The sequence below is a fragment of the Sinohyriopsis cumingii genome, chromosome 15 (genome assembly GCF_028554795.1).
Source record: "Sinohyriopsis cumingii isolate HCF-2022 chromosome 15, ASM2855479v2, whole genome shotgun sequence".
NCBI classification, from domain to species: Eukaryota; Metazoa; Mollusca; class Bivalvia; order Unionida; family Unionidae; genus Sinohyriopsis; species Sinohyriopsis cumingii.
Genome location: NC_142975.1, coordinates 57309357 through 57330223, shown reverse-complemented (window position 1 = coordinate 57330223; position 20867 = coordinate 57309357). Strand labels below are relative to the sequence as shown.

The 20867-nt window shown below is 38.1% G+C and overlaps 1 protein-coding gene across 1 annotated transcript in view; it reads left to right on the top strand.

Annotated features, from left to right (window-relative positions):
• Window positions 1–18620, top strand: part of LOC149781854 (core alpha-(1,3)-fucosyltransferase-like) — a 28962-nt gene extending 10342 nt beyond the window's left edge. Inside the window, exons 2-3 of the mRNA XM_089936047.1 lie at window positions 13575–14430; window positions 15830–18620. Coding sequence (XP_089792173.1) covers window positions 13575–14430; window positions 15830–15889 — 916 coding nt within the window. The 3' untranslated portion in view covers window positions 15890–18620. The remainder of the gene's footprint in view (window positions 1–13574; window positions 14431–15829) is intronic.
• Window positions 18621–20867: the final 2247 nt, after the last annotated feature.

The window sequence follows — 20867 nt, the reverse complement described above, 5'->3', positions numbered from 1 at the left end:
TCTGATGTAATCCCATCTTTCTTTGGCACTGCCGTTGGGGGGGTTCTGAGTCAAACGTCTTGGAAAGAGCATATGTGAATTCCTCAGCCTTGTCTGGATATGATGTCTTGCTCACATCAATGCGTGGTTGACCCTCTTGCCTAGAGCGGTGGATCTTCTTTGGCTGAAGCTTCATTTTGCAGCACACCAGCGAGTGGTCGGTGTCGCAGTCAGCACTGTCGAAGGTACGGGTAAGAAGCACACCCTTCATGGCTGACCGTCTTGTAATGATCAAGTCCAGCTGGTGCCAGTATTTAGACCGGGGATGCCTCCAAGACACTTTGTGCTGTGGCTTTGTCTGAAAGAATGAATTGGTGATACTGAGTTCGTGGTACGAGCACATCTCTAGAAGGTGCTGCCCATTCTCATTCATCTTCCCAACGCCAAACTTGCCAAGACAGGAGGGCCAAGAGTCATGATCGGCACCCACCCTAGCAATGAAGTCGCCCAGCAAAATCAAGTTCTCTTCCATGGGAATTTTGTCAATGAGCGAGTTTAACTCATGATAAAACTCATCCTTGGTATCTGTGGCGGATCTTTGGGAGCGTAAACACTGATCAGGTTGACAGGCCTGTTTGTGGTGTGAAGGCGGAGGGTTAGCAGTCTTTCATTTCCTTGTTGGCAGGGTTCTATCATTCCCAGCAGAGTGTTCCTGACAGCGAATCCAACACCAAACTCTCTGGCTTCATCTGCACTCTTTCCTTGCCAGAAGAATGTGTAGTTCTTTTCTCTGAGGGACCCAGAATCTGGTAGTCGTGTCTCCAGTAGTGAGGCGATGTCGACCTGGAGCCTTGCAAGTTTGTCGTTGATGACTGAAGTCTTACGAACATCACTGATTGTCTGGAGATCAACTGAAAGCCCAGTCAGCATGGTCCGGACATTCCAGGTACCTAGCTTGAGGATTGAAGTCTTCTTTTTTACTTTTGTTTTGTTATTTCTTGGTGCAGTAGTTGCAGTCCGCTTGTCAGGTACTCGCGTACCTTAAGCCTTACGCACCCAGCAAGGCAGGCGAACTGTGGCGGGACGGCACCTTATTGGCTGGGGGCTGCCTAGTTTGAGGCGGGCGGTAGCTGTCCAGTGAAACATGTTGGTCTCTCCCACCGTCGGAAGCAACCCCTGGCGTCTGGCTCTACGCCAATCGAGCGATGACTTATAACCGGTAAACTGCTGCTTCCCGTGTTGTGTCGACGCTATGGAGCGAAGCTGGAGTGTCCTCTCCAGGGCGCAAGCCTGGGCAGGGTGATATGGAGAATCAACTCTTGCCCATGCAGCTGATCCCCCCTCTCCACGCAGCTGATGGATACAAGGGAAAGGACAAGCCGATACGTCATGGCACCAGCTGCGTCGCAGGAGTTGCCGAGATGACACTGAAATCAATGCCAAGTCGCCTTAGGGACTCCGACTCCGGATTTTCTGTTGGGGTTTACTCCCTTAGCCTTTCCCCTAAGAGGGTATAGTCGCAAGGCAGCGAAGGTTTGAAATCGGAGTTTACCTTCTCCTAGATGGGCAACCACCCAAGGTTAACGAGCCCCATCTGCCCGAAGCATCTGGTTTTGAGGCGCCAGAAGCTCGCCTGTCATCCCTTCTCCAGTCAGTTTAAACAGGTTCCGCCACTCGTGAAGGCTGGAGCTGGATTTGGTTGTCGGAGGCTCTATCAGACGCAAGCCATTAGGAGATTTCCAAGGGAAGTGGGTGCTTATCTCCCACAACCGCCCCCTGTGATGACAACCCTTGAAACCCAATATTTCAATAGGAAGCGAAAATAAGAAAGATAACAATGTCAGAACTTGTTTAGCATGTGAGAGAGTAATTATTTTCCTCAATATGGTCTTCTTCCTCCGAGTCATCAGGCTGTTTTTGTTTCGGTATAAATAATGACTCGATTTGATGGACTCAAGCTAGTACTAAAATATTTTGCCAAACGCTTCATCGGATTTTGAAGTCGTATATTCTCGAAAACTGCAACCATTTACCAGCTAGACAGTCAGTAGTTCAACGACGATATTGCAGTTTGCATGTAAGGCACTGAGAGACGTTATTCAAATAGAGCGTATTGCTTGCTGTTCAGTTGTTAAGGTTGCTGTTTTTTGGATGGGGGTGGGTAATAAAAGCCGTTAGTGTCCAAACGTTTGCAGTTTTGGACTAATATTTCCCTGTCCTTTATCGACTGATCAGATACTAGTTTAGGTTAAGCTGGATTATACAAAACATGGATTATTGCAAATTACATAAAAGTATTGAGGCGTACTTGCTGAATGAAATAGGGAGAGCGTCATTAATAGAAAATAACGAATAAAATGAAACTGATATTGATTTCGGTTTTTTTTAAACTTTCTTATGACAAATTTTAAAAGATCACAAACTATTATGCATATATGGCACAAATAGGCGAATAGTACGAAAAACGCAGAGTTTAATCTTGCTAGCTGCTGCAAGAATAGTATAACATCAAAAAACACATATTTCCTTTTAAAGTTTTGTAGTTTTGTTTTATTGAGAAGAAGCTGTGAAATGCCAACTTGTATTCGAGCATATAGAAAGTACGAGTTTAGGGCCAAGGTCTGTGCAATGATGAAACTAACTCTCTCTCTCTCTCTCTCTCTCTCTCTCTCTCTCTCTCTCTCTCTCTCTCTATATATATATATATATATATATATATATATATATATATATATATATATATATATATATATATATAATACTATCATACAGGTTACATAATTTTTAATTCGTACTGTACGGAGATGCGAACCCAGGTCGTTATATCTATTATTATATGTGAGAGGCACTTTGCCATTAATATATTGGTACTGTTAACCAACGATTACTGGGTCAAAGGTTAAGACAAAATAGAGAACATTGGAATTGCTCTCTAACAAGCTGAAGTCGGTTTTAAAGGGTTGATATCATTGCCTCCTACAATGATCGTAATTATTCATTTATTTAGTTAGTGCTTTGTTTAGTATTTAGTAAGTTTGTTATTTTGTAAGTTACCTTGTCAAAACTAGTATGTGCATTTGGTGTTGAAACATGGTGTTGTTTAGTTTAGAAACGTATGTTTGATATTTCTCAAAGAATTTTTCGTTTATAAATAAAACTGGTAAATATTGATTTAGCAGCGTACAGGTTCACCATATATATGAACCAGTCCGTGTACATAATACGCCATCATGTAATCTGTCTATATATCGATAAATGCACACACCATATATATGAACCAGTCCGTGTACACATACGCCATCATGTAATCTGTTTATATATCGATAAATGTACACACCATATATATGAACTAGTCCGTGTACACATACGCCATCATGTAATCTGTTTATATATCAATAAATGTACACACCATATATATGAACTAGTCCGTGTACACATACGCCATCATGTAATCTGTTTATATATCGATAAATGTACACACCATATATATATGAACCAGTCCGTGTACACATACGCCATCATGTAATCTGTTTATATATCGATAAATGTACACACCATATATATGAACTAGTCCGTGTACACATACGCCATCATGTAATCTGTTTATATATCGATAAATGTACACACCAGAAGACTATGCCAACTCGCCAAGGAACCATAGCAACACTACAAATATTTCGTCACTCCACAAGAGAAACAGCTTTTTAATTATTTTAAAACAAAAATAAAACCACTGTATAACTTTTCATATTCAAATATTGTAGTTTAAAATTTTCTTTATGTACTGTTTTTTTTTTAACTTTCTTTTCTTCTTAATATAATGTATTACTGTGTTCTCTCTGATTCTTCAATTGGTGTAAAATCAAAACGTTTGCAAAGTATCTTCAAGTATGTTTTTCTCCTTATTTTTATTTATGTGCATGCTGTAACTTTTGAAGGCCTGTAAGTATTATGGAATTACTCACTGAATAATATTGCTGTAAATATACAGAGACCATGTAGATGATGCTGTTGGGTGCTTTTCAAACTCCTGACCCACACCCAAAGCCATAACTTTGCCTTTGTTGTTGTTGAGTTTAATTATAGTGGCGTGCGCACAATTGTGCATGTGCCACTTTTTTTCTGACTGTACCGCAGCCTGCTACTTGTTCCTGAGGATGGGAATTTTGCTACCTCCCCCAGGCTTTTATGGGTTCAAGGAACCCAGATAGCTTGGCCTCAATCTGTGGGTCCATCAAGGTCCCATACAGTTGAATGGTTGGCTGTTATCAGGTTGATGGAGAGCTCTGGAACGGTCCTGGTTGCTTCACATCGCTGGTTTCTTCTTGCATTTGCCTTGTGTTTCATGCGATTTTTTTTCTTTCTTCAAAATGTTCTAAAAAAATGGGGGGGGAGGGTTCTATGCTGTTTATAGAGGTTGTTAGTAGAAATCATGTATGAAGAGAGATTGTCAAGGTTATTATGGTATTACTTACTAATCGAGGTGTTTAGGGTGTGCTTTCTACGTTATGCTATTTATAAGTTTTTAGATATTGCCTCTTTAAGTTATTTATTTATTAATGTTTTTAGAGACTGAATGTTATTTATACTTTATTTAGCAAGAGACAGGAGTCCTAGCCGATTACACTGTTCGTTAAGGACATCTAGGACCGGAGTCCTAGCTGATTACTTGGTTCATTAAGGACATCTAGGACATCCGATTTTGCGGTTTCCTTAGTTTTTGATAGGTGCTACGTAAGTGAATTGTTTACGAATATTTTTATAAAATTGAATGATATGTTATGGGGTTTTATGTGGGGGCTTCTAAATTTATTTAGCTAGTTACTGGGTCTTTTGGTTTTGTGGGGATAGTAATTTTATTTTGTTCCTTAGTCCCGCTGAGTCAATGAATTTATTTTTATTTTTATATGCTGATTGTTTATTTTTATTAGAGTCCATAAGAAATTCTTAGTATGTGTGTGGTGATCCAATCTCTTTTTGGTTTTTGATAAATATTTTCCTAGCGGGTTCATATTTTGGGCATATATTGAATACGTGGTGTAGATCTTCGGTGGTGTGGCAGTTAAAGCAGTTAATAGTTGCTGGTTTGGGTCATATCAACCATCCAAAACTGTTTGCTAGTTTAGTCTTTCCATTTATTATCATGTTTATGGTTTTCTGATCTAAATAGGTACCCTTAGGTAGCTGTATGTTCCTATCTACGGTTTTTTGGGTTTCATTGTGCTTTTTACATTTTGTGGAGGAGTTCCAAAACTCTTGCCATTTTTGGTCCTTATATGTTTGTGTGAAGCTTAATGCTTCTGTAGAGCTAGTTTGGTTTGTGCAACTTTGTCTGCTGTTTCGTTGCCAGAGATTCCAGTGTGCGACGGTATCCACATGAGCTCGACTAATTGATGTGCTGTGGTGATATCGTCGATTAATTGGCATGCTCTGTCGAGGAATTGTTCCCTAGAGTGTGTATTGCGATTTTCGATCGATTTGATAACGCTTAGGGAATCGCTTATAATGACTGCTTTAGGTATTTGGTTGTCTTTGATCCATTGTAGTGATTCTAGTATAGCACAGAATTCAGTGGTGTAAATGGAGCAATAGTCAGGTAATCTGGATCCCGTTTGTATATTGAATTCAGGGATGACTATTGCTGCTGCTGTTCTTGGTGGGTTGTTTGTTTTTGATCCATCGGTATATATTTTAACATAGTCCGGGTATATTTGGTTGATTTCGTTTACCAGTACAGGTTTTAGTAAGTTTTCTTGTCCTTCTTTATTGCCTAATTTGGTAGTTTCAGTGTTAATCCTTGGTGGTTTTTGTAACCATGGTGATTTGTTCTGGTCTGTATTGTTTGTTACCTGTTTTTTTTTTTTGTAGAGATATCTTTTCTCTTAGTTCAAGGATTGCTTTGCCACTTGTTGTGGTGGGTATGATTTTGGGTTTGAAGACAACTTTACACTTATTTATAGCTATTTTGGTGGAATGGTTGTCTGGGTGGGTATCTAATCGAATGGAGTATCGGATGAGCAGTTCTTGCCTACGTAATTTTAAGGATAGTTCTCCTGTTAGTGTTTATAGTTCTTCTAATTATGTTGAGGGGAGTGTTCCTGTGCATAATAGTAAGGCTTTTCTCTGGATAGTGTCAAGTTTTTGTAGTACAGGTTGCTTAGCCGAGTTATATGCTTGGCAACCGTAACCCAGTTTTGATCTAATTAGGGTTTTATATATCGTGAGAAGGGTCTCCTGGTTGGATCCCCAGTCAGTTACTGTGATGATCCTGAGTAAATTGAGATCTTTGTTACAATTCTGGGTGAGTTGTTCAGTGTGCTGTTTCCATGTGAGGTGGTTGTCAAAGAACATTCCTAGGAATTTTACTACCGTTACGTATTTGATTAATTGATTTTGTATATAGAAGTTTTGATAGACCTGGTTGTTATTTCGTTTGGGGGTGAATATGATTCCACAGTTTTTTCATGAGATATTTTGAAACCCCATTTGTCCGCCCATCTTCCTGTGTCGTGTAGGCTCTGCTTGATTTCTTTAACTACTGTTTTATTGGCAGGATTTCCATTCCACCATAAGCCACTATCATCTGCAAATTGTGACAAGTTTATTTTTGTGGAGGCTGCATTGAGGTCAAGGTCGTTTACTATTAGGTTAAATAATAGGGGACTTATTACACTGCCTTGCGGTGTTCCATTTTCAAGTGAAAGTTCTTCCGAATGGGTGTTGACTATTCTTGTGGCAATTTTCCGGCTTGTGAGGAAATCTCCAATCCAGTTTAACAAGCGTTCAGTTATTCCAAATTGGTTTAATTTTTCCATTAGTCCATACTAGGTCGAACGCTTTTTCTAAGTCTATAAAAACCGTTATCAGGTTGCGATAGGTTTTCCTATGTGCGTTAAAAGCGAGTTTGATGTCTGTTTCCCATATGAGAAGTTGGTCAGTGGTGGACCGTTTGTTCCGAAAGCCACATTGATTTATAGAGAGTAGGTTATTGGTTTCTAGGTGGTGTTTTAACCTATTTGCGATTATTGTCTCCATTATTTTGCAAATATTGTTTGTAAGGGAGATGGGTCGGTACGAATTTATGTTGTTGGGATCTTTACCTAGCTTGGGGATTGGTATTAATATGGCCTGTTTCCATTTATTGGGTAGTTGGCCTTTATCCCATATCCTATTAAAGAGTTTGATTATGGATATTGTTATATTGATAGGTAGTTGTTTTTATAGATAATGTAACCTAACTGATCCTTACCAGGGGATGTTTGGTTTTTGGATCGTAGGGCTATCTCCCATTCATGTACTGTGATGTCGCTATTTAGGTGAGATTCTTTTGTTCCTCGGTCTTGAAACATTTGAGGTTGGATTTCCTTTATTAGTTTTTTTTGTGTTCTTGAAAGGTTCTGGTGTGGTTGTTGTTGCTACTCATGTTCGAAAAATGCTTCGTTAGGAGGTCTGCCTTATCTTTATTTGTTATGGCATTTTTAATTTTTGGAGCTGAGGTAGTTGCTTTCCCTTTTATGGCTTTTATCTTGTTCCATATTTGTTTTGAGTTTGATTTTAGACTCAGTTTAGAGCAAAAGGTTTGCCATATATTAATGTTAGCAGTTTTTATAGTTTGTTTTAGTGCTTTTTCTTTATCTTTATAGTGCTGGAAGTAGATATAATTTTTGGTGCGTTTACATTTATTTAAGGCCCTGTTATTGTCTTTATGTGCTATAGTGCACTGTTTGGTCCACCATGGTACAGGGTTTTTGTTTTGGATATTAGTTGTCTTTGGGATGCATCGGTTTGCTGCCTCTATAATTGTGTCTGCTATGTTATCATAATACATGTCAATATTTGGACTTTCTAAGTTATCTGGATTTACTCTAGCTAGTAATAACTGGAATTGGTTCCAGTCTGCCTGTTGGTACCTCCATTTAGGTGGGGTTTCGTTTGGAATGTGTTGAGTTTTTGTTTGAATATTGATTGTGATGGGGAAATGGTCACTTCCTAACGTATCTTCTTGGTTCACCCACCAATTTTTGATTTGAGCCAATTTTGGGGTAGTGATGGTTAGGTCTATGGCTGAGAGAGTGCCATCCTCAGGGTTTAATTTAGTGTTCGACCCGTCATTTAAGATGACCAGATTGTTCTCAGTTATCCATTTTTCAACCATTTTCCCTCTTTGATCTTTCTTTTTACCTCCCCATAATTCACTGTGTGCGTTGAAGTCGCCACAGATAATTAGATTGTTGTTGTTGTTATTAGTGATTTCCCTTAAGGAGGTTAGGTTGGTAGGTCAGAAGGTACCCCCTGGGTCGTATGCATTTATTATTTTAATGTTTGTGGTTCCTATAGTTATCTATACTGACATTATTTCGATGCTATTATTGATGTTTAGGTTAGGTGGTACTTCTGTTATTTCATAGTAGGTTAGTGTATCTATCAAAAAAATTGCTAGTCTACCCCCTTTCTGCCCTTGGGTCTGTTTTTAAAGATTCCTTGCGCATAGCCGTGTAGTTTGGGCAGGCGTTTGTGTTCTTGTATTATGAGGGTTTCCTGCAGGCAGATTACGTCTGGTTTTACGGCCGTATTATTCAGTTTGTTCTGCATTTCTGATAGGTTTTTAAAGATTCATCTGCAGTTCCATTGCCAGATGGTGATTTTATTATTTTTTGTACTATCCATTTTTGACGTTGTCTTTATCTGTTAGTCTTCTGGTCCAATCAGCTAGTATGGTGCAAATGGTTTTGAGGGTTCTCATGATGCTATTGAGATCTTGTATTAGGGTTCCTGTTGTTAGGTTCATTACTTCCATTATTAATTCTGTGTTGGGGTGTGTATCAGGTTTGGAAATGTTTGGGGTGACAATTTTGTTTGCATCTGGAGTGTTACCAGGGTGGTCTTGGTTTGTTACAATGTGGGTTGTAGTTTTTGGTTCTTTTGATTCCTGATTCGAGGGTATGTTTTGTGGTGCATTGTTTTCCTTCTGATTCTGTGTGGAGAGTTTTGGTGCTCATTGATTGTTTCAGAGGCAGATTTTGGTGTGTTGGGGTTGTTTCTACAGATAATGTTTTTGGCAGAATGGTAGGTGAGGTATTTTTCGTTCATTAAGTCCACTATTTGTTTCTCTTTTATTGCAAATCTGCATTCTGCCGATCTAGGATAATGGTTTTCTTTACAGTTAGCACATTTTTGTTTAGTTGTGTGGCATTCTCCTTTGTGTGGACCTCCACAGTACTTACATCTTGGTTTGAATATACATCTGAGGGCATAGTGTCCCCAGTGCAGTCATTTCGTGCAAAATCTTGGCCTCTTTCTGTAGTTTTCCAGCTTATGTTACACTCCTGACTGTCCTAGTTTTATTATTGAGGGTATTGGCTCGGTAGCCTCTATAACTGCTTTGTTTGTTTCTTGTCCCTTGTGATTTTTAAGACGATAGACTTTGGTGGTCTGTGTTTCATTTGCTGTGAGTTTATGAAGTAGGAGTTCATTGCTTATGTCCTTGTTGTATCCGTTTAGTGCTATTACTTTTTTTAAAGATAGTGGTTTTAGTGTGTTCAGCTAGATTAGTTGTGGTTTCACTGTGTTTGGAGTTCGAAGTGACTCGTGTTTTCCTTTGAGTGCTATGGTGTCTCTCTACTTTGATCTTTATTGGGCCTATAGTTTCAATTTGGATGAATTTTTCCACCTGTTGAATTGTGCTGCATTGGACAATCAGGTAGTTTCGCCTTGGTCTTATCAGTTTGAATTGTCCAGTGTGAATTTTTACCAGTGCTGTCATAATACTATTGGTACTTAGACTAATAATTATGTTGCACCTGCTGATTATGTATAGGGTGTGTTCGATGGAATGATTGTGAATTTTGTTTTGGGGGTTATGTTGTTGTTTTAGTTCCTGTTTTGAATAAACCTTACTTGTGTGTGGGGTGTTTTGGGGTTTTAGCGGGCCCTTGCCTTTGCCTAGGTATGTGTTTTTGGGGTTTTGGGTTGTTTGGGGTGTTTGGGTTGCCTTATTAGTGATGCTTCTGGGTAGTTTGGTAGTGTCTAATTCATTGGATTTGTTCCCATAGGTTGGTGGTTCCCTTGGTATTATTATCACAGATGGTCCAGGAGTTTAGCTTGAGTGTATAGTTTCTTTCCTAATGTTTTGATTTATTGTTTTTTGCTTGATTTCCTGTTGTTGGTTTGTTTGCATGTTTCTAGGATTGGTTATTTCGTTTTTGGTGAATTTTGGGGTGCTGGTTATGGTAATGTGGTCTAATTGTGGGGAGTTTAAGGTAAGTAGGTTACTGTCAAATTCATTTGTTATGTTTGGAATAGTGGTGTTTGTATCATCATTTGTGTGTGGTTTTTCCGCTTCCTTGAAGAGAATTGGCGATAGTATTGGCATTGTATTTATATTGTTCCCTGGAGTGTAGTTTTGTATTTCTAGTATATTCTGTCTTTGGTGGTGGTGTGTGTGTGTGTGTTAGTTATGTCTGCTGGTTTGTGGTTTGTTTGGTCTGTGTTTGTGACTATAATTTGGGGTCCCAGTGTCATGTTGGTTTAATTTGAGTTTGCTGTGGTTGGTACGACTTGCGTTAATTTTGCTTGTTTTACGTGCTTTATTGGTGCTGTTTGGAGTTGTGATACATCCATTATTTTTACTGATTTGTTGATAAGGTTGTTTGGTGGCTTGTGTGTTTGGATTGAATAGGGCCATTTGTTTGGACCTAGTTTGCATTCTTCTACTGAAATTGAGTCTAGCATTGAATGATGACTTATCTTTGTCCTAAAGCCCAGTCTGCTCCTCCGCTCCAAATCTCTCCTTTGTTCACTGATACAGTTTATATCGTTCTTTTGTTTGAGAGTTCCTTTGTTCTGTGCACTTCCTTTGTTCACGGCTTGGCGGGTTGCTAATCGTTTCCTCTTCTTAGTATTATTTATTTGCTCTTATTTTCCTGTTCCTTTCTTCTATGTTAATTGGTGATGGTGGTGGCCGCACTCAGTAGAACTTTTGAAATTATACACCAAGCCGGTTTTACACAATGATAACTTTACCTACAAAAAAGGTCATTCGATTAGTCCGTTCATATCTATCGCAATCATTACAATATACAACGTCACCAGTAATGTACTACCGGGGTGGTGGTGGATGGGACGGTTGCCCTGGCCGCTAGAGGTTTTGGGCGCCAAAACCCCTTTGGGCCATTATCGTCGCCCGGGCGCCATTTACCCTTAGTACGCCACTGACCGTCACTAATACTAATGCTGCATTCTTTCTGCAAAATATCAGTGGATTGATTAATACAAGTATTTAAAGGCTGAACCAATTTAATGTAATATGTAATCTGTATTAGTTAAATGCGGTATTCAAAAGGTTATTGCACAGTAGGTGGTGATACAAATCATTATATTTATTAACCAGTGTTTTTAGTTTGTATCAAACGGTGTTAGAAAGTTGATGAAGCTGTTCATTTTAAGACGGCAACGATACGAAACAAAGAAAAGCATCATGGGTGCAATTCTAACAATGCAAAACAGATTCCAAGGTGAAACTGAACTTTGTTGTTGGTAGTGTCGATATTCCATATCGTTTTTCTGCCGAGTAAATGGTAATGAAAATGGGTGGTAATCGCCTAATGCAACAACGATTTGTAGACATCTAGTGACTCGTTTAAACTTGGGTTAAACCCTACTATTAATACTGATGAAATTAAGTATTGCAATGGCAAATAATCAATATTTGAGAAACCGTGGAGGAAAAAATGAGAAAACGTGAGTAAAATTTATGTACAAGGAAATTTTGCAGTGTTATTTAATCGAGATACAGTTTTCTCCTTCTGGAGATGTACTACCTTTGCATAAAGTTTTAAGAGACGATGAAAGAAAAGTGACAAGTTAAAAATGTCAAAACAAACAGATCACGAAATAATCAAAGATCAGTTATTTCGATATTAATTTTTGGAGGAATTGTTACGGTTTGCTTTTTGAAATTGTCTGTGCTGTTTAAGGAAGGGCCTTGTCACCCAATGCAAGATATACCAAGTTTAGAAAAAAATGGTTAGGAGTAGGAACTTGAAGCGTAAGATCTCTACCTCCAGGTGCAGCACTTTTTACCAAAATTTCTAAAAAAAAGAGCAAATATTAATATTGTCATTACTAATGCTGCAATCACAGCAGCCATTGTTCCATTATTATTTTTTAAAACATGGTCTTCTGAGGGATAGATGTTTTATTTTGAACTTACACATTTCTTTTGTGACGATATTTTAAATTGATTCTGACCTCACCTTTTTAACTTTTTCGAGTTTATTTTGTGATATATTTTTTACTATTATTTGCTTCTCAATTTATTTATTCTTCACGTAGTTTTGTTTGTTCGTCATGATGTTCCAGTTAGATTTTAAAAGTTTTTGATGTTGCGGTTGCCATAACAGCATTCTTTATTATCCCCTTCTTCTTCTTTGGTAAGTAACCTAAGGACAAACTTTGCCTTCATGTTGGTTAAATAATACAATGCTTATCACCTAAGTATTACTTGTTAGCATCGTATTTCGTTTATCACAGTTTTTATCTTTTAAATCCGCTCTGATGGCCTAGTGGTTTGAGCGTCCGCCTCGGATGATGGAGGTCGCTGGTTCGAACCCCGACTAATAAAATAAATTAACATCTGGTTCCCTCGGCGCTCACCATTAAGAGGTTAGACATCACTATAAATTGCCACACTGCAGATATCGTAGCGATATAACTGAAAAATTATTAAAGCTACGTTAAAAATCCAAATCACGCACGCACGCACGCACGCACGCACACACACACACACACAATTTTAAAAATCTGAACAAAATAGCTGAATGTGTTATGTAAATTGTCTTAGTTATATAAGGAAAACTACGCACTGGCCACCCCGTGGGATCAATTGTCCGAAAACGCAAACGGTCCAGGCGAAATTATATAAGTTCACACATTGCTGGCGAATTGATTGGTCAAAGGTCAACTTAAATTTCTGTTTTGCGATAGTTGATTGACAACTACCGCTCTCTACTGATGGACCAGTAAGCAAAAATAACCGTTCTGTTTAATTAGAGAGTATAATTATATAATATGATAACTGTATATGCGAACAAAGCCAGCCAGAATAGCCTGATAATTGATTCAGATAACTCTCATCAAAATAAAAAATCGTAAGAGAGACTTAAGTGAGTCTGATACTGTTCACAGACAGTAAAAAATGCAATTAAGGATTGTATGCGTGGAGCTAATAATTCAAGATAAATATGCCAATGATATTATTTAAACAATTGTTTTCTCGTTTTTATTTGTCTTTTTTTTTCTCTTTGTTATTTTCATTAAAACAAGCATTCTTGCCAGGATGTGCTTGTGTGCGTATTGATCAGTTCCTACAGTTTTCAGGATGGGGACCTGAAACCTCGTGGATATGATTGGAAGGGATGTTTTGGGGAGTATACTATGGTTTTAAAAATTATAACTTCCCCAATCCCATACCCTACCCTTGGAGCAGGAGTTTATGTTCTTACGGTGTTGGGGAGTGGGGAGGGATGAAGATGAATAATGGAGAAAAGCTCTTTAACATATTTAGTGTGATTAAATGTTGTTTTTTCCATTTCCAGATGTGAACTGACTAGGGACAAGAGTCTTGTTGCTGAGAGTGATGCCGTTGTATTTCATTTCCCAGATGTCTTACCCTGGACTACATTACCACCCCGGACACCGGATCAAGTGTGGGTACTATACAATCTGGAGCCCCCTCCAAGACAAATTTGGTACACTGGTGGCACGCCATGGCGGAACATTTACAACTGGACAATGTCCTATCGCAAAGATTCTACAATATTTGTTCGACCTTATCATGGATATGAACCATTGTCTGAAGAAGAAAAGATTAAAGTGAAACAGGAGAACAAAAATTTTGCAGAGGGCCGCTACAAAATTGCGATAGCTACAGTTAGCGATTGTTATGACGACGCCAGGCGCTACAAGTACACCTTCCAACTGATGAAATACATAGATATTGACATTTATGGAAGCTGTGGTAACAAAGAATGTCCGCAGTGGAAACCTGAATGCGAACATATTCATAAACAATATAAATTCCAATTGGCATTTGAGAACGCATATTGTAAAGATTATATTACAGAAAAATACTGGGAAGCCCATATGCGAAAAATTATCCCAGTGGTTAACTGGAAAACAGATCCGAAGGGGCTGGTATTTCCAAATTCTTATATTAATATTTGGGATTTTCCAGATATGAAAAGTGTCGCAGAATATATGAAAAAAGTAGCGAATAATGACACGTTATATAACAGCTATTTTGATTGGACGAAAGAATTCAAAATGAATTGTCACTGCGGCTGTCATTGGTGCGTTTTGTGTGACGCTCTCTTTAACACTAGTATTCCGGCTCAAGTCGTCACTGATCCTATGCAGTGGGCTGTTTCTATGGATACATGCAAAATGTGGTCGGTAAGTTCTACACAAATTTCTTAAAATAGATGTCTCGAAAAACTAATTTAAGATTAACAGAGAGATCGGGGGCCCCGAGTGGCCGAGTGGTCTAAAGCTCTCACCGTTACGGATCACTGCCATCTCACCTCTGTCTGCGTGGGTTCGAGTCCAAGGCTCGGCTAGCGTGGGTACGTGGGAAAGCCTGCCAGTAGTTTCTCGTGGGTCGGTGGTTCTTCCCTGGGCTTTCCAGGGTTCTTCCTCCACCAGTTATACTGTCCGCCATGTATAGCCTATCTTGTGCTGAAAAATGGCGTTAAACCCTAGAACAACAACAACAACAGAGAGATCGCATTTGTTTTGGAGATTTGAATTTGAGACGTTCATTACGATTGCTTAAACGGCAATTTCCACTAGTCTGACACGCGCAATTTTATGTGTATGCAGATCGGTAGGGTATATACATGCATGTGCATTATTCAATAAAATAGTGGGAAATGTCCATATCTGTATGCCGCGATGAAAAGATTAGATAATTATGTATACCAGATTGAACTGGAGATGTCAGAATAAAAATTTACAGTAGACACTAGACGCTTGAGTAACCGCAAAAAAAATGTTTTATGCAACTGGCATTCAATGCATCTATTTTGCTCATTTTAAAGTGTTTTTTTTTTTCTTCTTCTAGGTTCTGTAAATCGCTTTATAAACATTACAAAAAACGTATTCTTCAAGTAGCTGAGCTGTTTTATTAAATCGAACGATTCGTGAAGTCCTTAAAGCAATATGTTTAGTAATTTTTTACAATATCTATCAAGCAATGGGTGGAATTTCGAATTGGTACTTTCACTAATAACGGTACTTTAAAACATTGACTCTCACTTCCTTTCCAGCTTCATAATATGCATTATTTTAACGTTTAACACTTGCTTCAAATGATCCTATTAAACAACTATTTGCAATATTTTCAGGTATTTTTGCTTTTAAATTATAGATGACTCTTCAAACTGGTTCTTTTGCTTTCTCCAATATGTAATATCAGTAGAGTAACATGCCCTTGGAATCATATATTCATTAGATACTAGTATTGCACATCATAGAATATTATCATATATTAGGATTAAATTCGTTTATACTGGCTTCAAGAACACATCAGTTTGTAAATTAAATATTTTGTTTACGTCTTTGTTTCTTATTTATTTCTTGCTTGCGTCGTTTTATTGAAAAAGGATCGGTGAAATCGTCTTGCCAGTTTCACATACTTGCTGCACATTGTCTTTACTGAAGAAAAAACATGCATTTAGTTTTTCCACACATCTATTTTAACAATATTAGCCAGGAAGTTCCGAATGTTCCTCTCCGTCTGGGAGTCCTACATGTAATTATTTAATATTGTTTAATTTGTCCGATCTCTTTACAGGTTTCAACCTTTCTTTGGCGTATAGTGGAAAGGCTTTTATTCGATATTGGACTCGCATGAGAAAAGCAATGAGACAGCGATGCATTTTTGGACAGGAAGTAACAATTCCGTGGGAAGATTGCTGCTGGTGTTATGTAAACAGTACATGATATTGGTCAACAACCGTTAGAGTAGCGTAAGATTAATGTCACGAGACAGTCTTGCTTTGGTACTGAAAATGGAGAGCGGTTACTGACTCATGGTTTTAACTGCTGCAGTCACAAGCAAGGGCTTTTCTTGTTGTTGTTGATCTTGGGATTCAATCTTTTCATCAAGGAATACGAAGAACGCACATAATAGACGTTTGACTTCGGTCCAGCGACTTCTTGTTTCAGCGGTTTAATCGTTAATAATACCTTTTGAACGTAGACTTAAATGTTAACGACCGCAGACGCTACACAGTGTATATGAATAGATTTTCTGGGGTGGGTGGGATTTTTTGTCTTTTTTTGTTTGTTTAAAAAATACTCAACACGATGGCTTACTATCCATTGCATTAGGAGACTCCACATGGACGGAGCCTTACACTTCGTAATAGTAGTGTCATTAAGGTTACCAATAACAACGCCTACAGCACACAATACTCAACTTAGATGCATTCCTCGCATAATGTAAGAGGTGTACACTGATGTCAAATATACATGAAGTTGTATTACCAACTTGCGTGACACAATTGTCGCACCCGAGTTATGAGTGTTGACCAGCAAAACCCATCCTTGTGTGATACCGCTGTTATCAAGCTAAAAAAAATTCGAACCTGTCCCTTTAGTTCTGTGTCACGTTGCATTTAGTAGCCGCAGAAATTCCGGGAAAAAGCAATAACTAATGATTTCTACATGCTATCGTGTAATTTTTACTCTTCGTCTTGATTAAACAAAACTCGGGCTCAGATTTATCTTTATAGTATTTATGAATCTCTCTCCAGGCACCTTTTTATGGTTAGATTCAGCCATACCCTCACTAACTTCTTTGCAGTCTTTCGATATTTAGTATAGTCAAATTAAGCTTTAATATATTTATGAAATTTTTTTAAAAATTAGTGGCGCCCGCAAAATTATTGGGGAAGGGGGTAAACATGCAGTGGTCAGCTCTTGAGTTTTACCGATGTGGGCCAAAACATGTTTATAGGTGAAATCGGAGGTTGGGGGGGGGGGGGAGAACCCGGCCCTGTGTGCCGCGCCCATGCATTAAAACTTATTTTATAATTTCTGATAACTCATCAAACCACCAAAGCATACCTAAGAACATTTTATCTTAAAGGACAAAGTCAATTTTTTATCGCAGTGCTGTCCAACCTTTTTAACACCATAGGCCACTAAAAAATGTTTTTCTTGAAGCCGAAGGCCGCAGCAGAAAACTGAAAAGCAACGACTATATAGCTGCTCGAGCTCTGGCGGGCCATTTAAAATCAGCCCACGGGCCACAGGTTGGACAGCACTGCTTTATCGGGTTAAAATTATCGTAAGGTGATGTTTTTGTCCACATTTTGATTAATTACAATATATCGTATGACATTAAAAGAACACAGCAAAACAATACACTATATTTAAGATTTTTAATGGTATCTTGATTATATTATGATAATTGCAAATAGATACAAACTAAACTCCTACTAGAACAAACAATGTAGTTTTTAGTTTCTGCAATGTCATCTCAAACATGTGACATAATATTTACAAATTAAACAACTCTTTCCTCAAATGAACTCAGCTTTGGTAGGATTGGGAGATAAGCTGTTAAGGACTTTATTGTTGTTTTTTTTATGTTTCTTTTAGGTGGCTCACGAGAAAAATGAAGATAAAAAGGTTAATAAATTTCATTGCAAACAGTGCCAGTTTTTGATCATTTGGTCTTGGAAGCGTACTTGCAACACCATCCATGAACCTAAGAACAAATATATACATGTTTCAAGAAACGTCACGTGTTCTGTTTGAATCACCGAATGATCTCACCCGCTGCGCTGTTATTTATGGGAGGGGGGGACTTAATTTTTACATAAAAAATTTAGTATTCAACATCTAAATTCTAACAAAATCTGTTGTGTTTTTGTTGGTTTTTTTTTCTTCTTCAGAACCTGTTCTCTTCACTTCTAACTCTTTTTTTGAATGTCATTTTGAATGAATATATTAAAGAAGTCCCATTTAGTGTGCTGCTTGATAGCAAATTGTGCATGGAAGGGTATTACCGTCATAATTCTATATATGTGTTTATATGTGTTTCCTAGTATTATATACTGAATATGGTATCATGCATTATTCTATTTTGCATTTTTTTACATGTGTAGGATGCACATTTAGATGGCGTCTTGACATCTTCCAACATTTTTTACTGAGTTTGTGAGGTATGAGATCAAATGTTGCAATTTTATGAAATGCATATTCCATTTCAATGACTGCGTTTGCATTTGTAATACTACACACGTTAACATTGTTAATTGTGTCATTCAAACTCTAAATTTTCTCATTGTAATTGACTGATTTGATTTTATAACACACATTTAAGTATTACAGAGGTAAAACGAAAACACTGAAAGCTGGAATGTAGTGAAATAAAGGTCTGCAAGTTGGCTATGAATGTGCCGCGTTATGCCGTAGATTAATGTCCCAATATGACAACAGAGGGCGTCGTGATAACCGAATGAAATTAGTGTACAATGCACATTCTATACATGGATGACTAATCCACAGAACCTACATGCCGTTTATAGACAGGAATGTATTATTTATTAAATAATAAAACAATGTAAATGCTTCCTTCTTTCAGAGTGCTTTTTGTCCCTTTTTATCCTTTTTAAATGAATGCTCATTCTACAGGTGAAGAACTGAAAAGAAACTACTCTTCACTTTCACCGTTGATCAGTAAGTAGTTTCATCATGATCCTTCTCCCTCTCTCTCTCTCTCTCTCTCTCTCTCTCTCTCTCTCTGCATTTTCAGGCAGGGCACTGAGTAGCCGACTGGTCAAATGCGCTCGCCTTTACAGATTACTGACGTCTCACCTCTGTCTGCATGGGTTCGATTCCCGTGGATCGTTGGTTCTTCACCAAATATACTGTCCGCCGTTTATAGCCTGTAATGTGTTAAAATGGCACTAAACAGGCCCGGCCCTAGGACAAGGCGAACGAGGCAACCGCCTTGGGCCTCGCGCTTTTATTAAATCAACTCCGCAATGCAATTATTTTGCTTGTGACCTTGCGCTCATCGCTTGCTGCTTTGGGCCCCGCACATCCTAGGGCTGGGCCTGTCACAAAACACAACCAAACACTTAACATGGCACGTTGTTTTATTTCCAGATCAGCCTGTCTAAAAGAATATTGACAGTTATCCTATGACAGAAACTTCACCGGGAATTCATTTTTGGATATTCTTTAGATTAACATATAATTTTTTAGGAGTTAGATACAACGGAAAGTTAAGTACTGATAAAATAATTTAGGGACTTCACAGGGAAAATAATTGTGATCTGAGTACTGTCACATCCGGGTCATATTTTTGTCTCGCAGAAATAGCCGTGATAGTTCTGAACTCAGAATCTCTGAAATTTCATCCCATCAGGCATAGTTTCCTTTTAGCTGGTTCCTATGCTCACTGTTACGTACACCACTATATGACTAACTAATAAGGAGGCTCAAATCTGACTAGTCACCGGCTTAAGATTTGGCATGCCAGTTTAAGCCGGGCATTAGTGAATATCAGAAATACTTGGAGCGATACAGCAAGGAAAGGGAGAAACTGCAGGAAATGGCGGTGAGCTCGGTCACACTGTATGGTGCGCTAGGCAAAATCGAACCATATGAGAAGCTGTATGATATCTTTATAAATTATTTGCAAAAGTTCCGTAAAAGAAAATATTTGAGTTCATGCGTGAGAAAAGAAATTTGTGATTGTTTCGGCCAAGATAAAGTTATTTCAGTCACGTCTCCCGTAATAAACGCCATAATGTTGTGTGATGTACACATGGCGTCATTTGGTAACAAGCACATATATAATGGATGCTGATATAGTATTTCCAATGCATTTATTTTTTATCCTTGGCGGAAAAGCCCAAGCTTTTCCCCACTTAAATAATGCACGAGAATGAGGGAATGCCTCCAATTATGGCCATGATCAACTAAGGGCAGAATGTCCAGTCGCAAATACTTTATTTTTCATATAACTTACTCATAAATTCTTTTGCTTTGGAAACAATCCCTTTGTTCAAATAATGCCAGTGTGAAATCGTGTTCAAGCACTGGCTGAACGTTTGAATTGATAAAGACGCCATATTTATCTTTTCTCCAATTGGCGCAGATCTCTTGGAGTCACGAAAGAGACTGGCTGAATTAGATCAGAGGCTGTGATGAAATCATTCTAGGAATTCTGAATGAACATCAGATAGTTTAAATGAAAAAGTCAAAGGATGCTCCAATCGCGTTGCTGTAATGTTTCCCGCAAAGTATACAAAAATTCTTTAAATAAATCGAAATAAATGAACATGATTTTTCTTTTCTTTTGCCATTTAATATAGTCGTTAGGACATTTATGAGAAAACAATAAAGAGTCTTTCAGTAAATCAGGTAAGGTCTAAAATACAAAAGAAATATAAAAAAGCAATCATTGTTTTGTATCATACTTTGATGACACTTACGCTATGGAAGGGGACGGAGTCGACATCCCAAACTAATTGCACTTCTTTGCAAAACATAATTCTACATACTAGACAAATTATATTTAGAACATAAAATTACAACCGAATAAAAATTTAACGTAAAAGTTATGGTTCTTGTGAATCAGTCCGTCTCGGTAGATAGTGAAATGATCGATGGAGAAATAAATCAGCAGGGCTCGAGAATATACTGTCCGAAATAATTGGTAACTCTGCGAATATATTAATATTTTTTCTGTGGAGCTTCATAATGCTGTTGTCCGAAGTGGTCAATACCCAGATTTAAGGACTACAGGCGTTATAGTACCTATTCATAGGAAAATATTGATGAAGTTGATAACCTTGGAGATGATATTA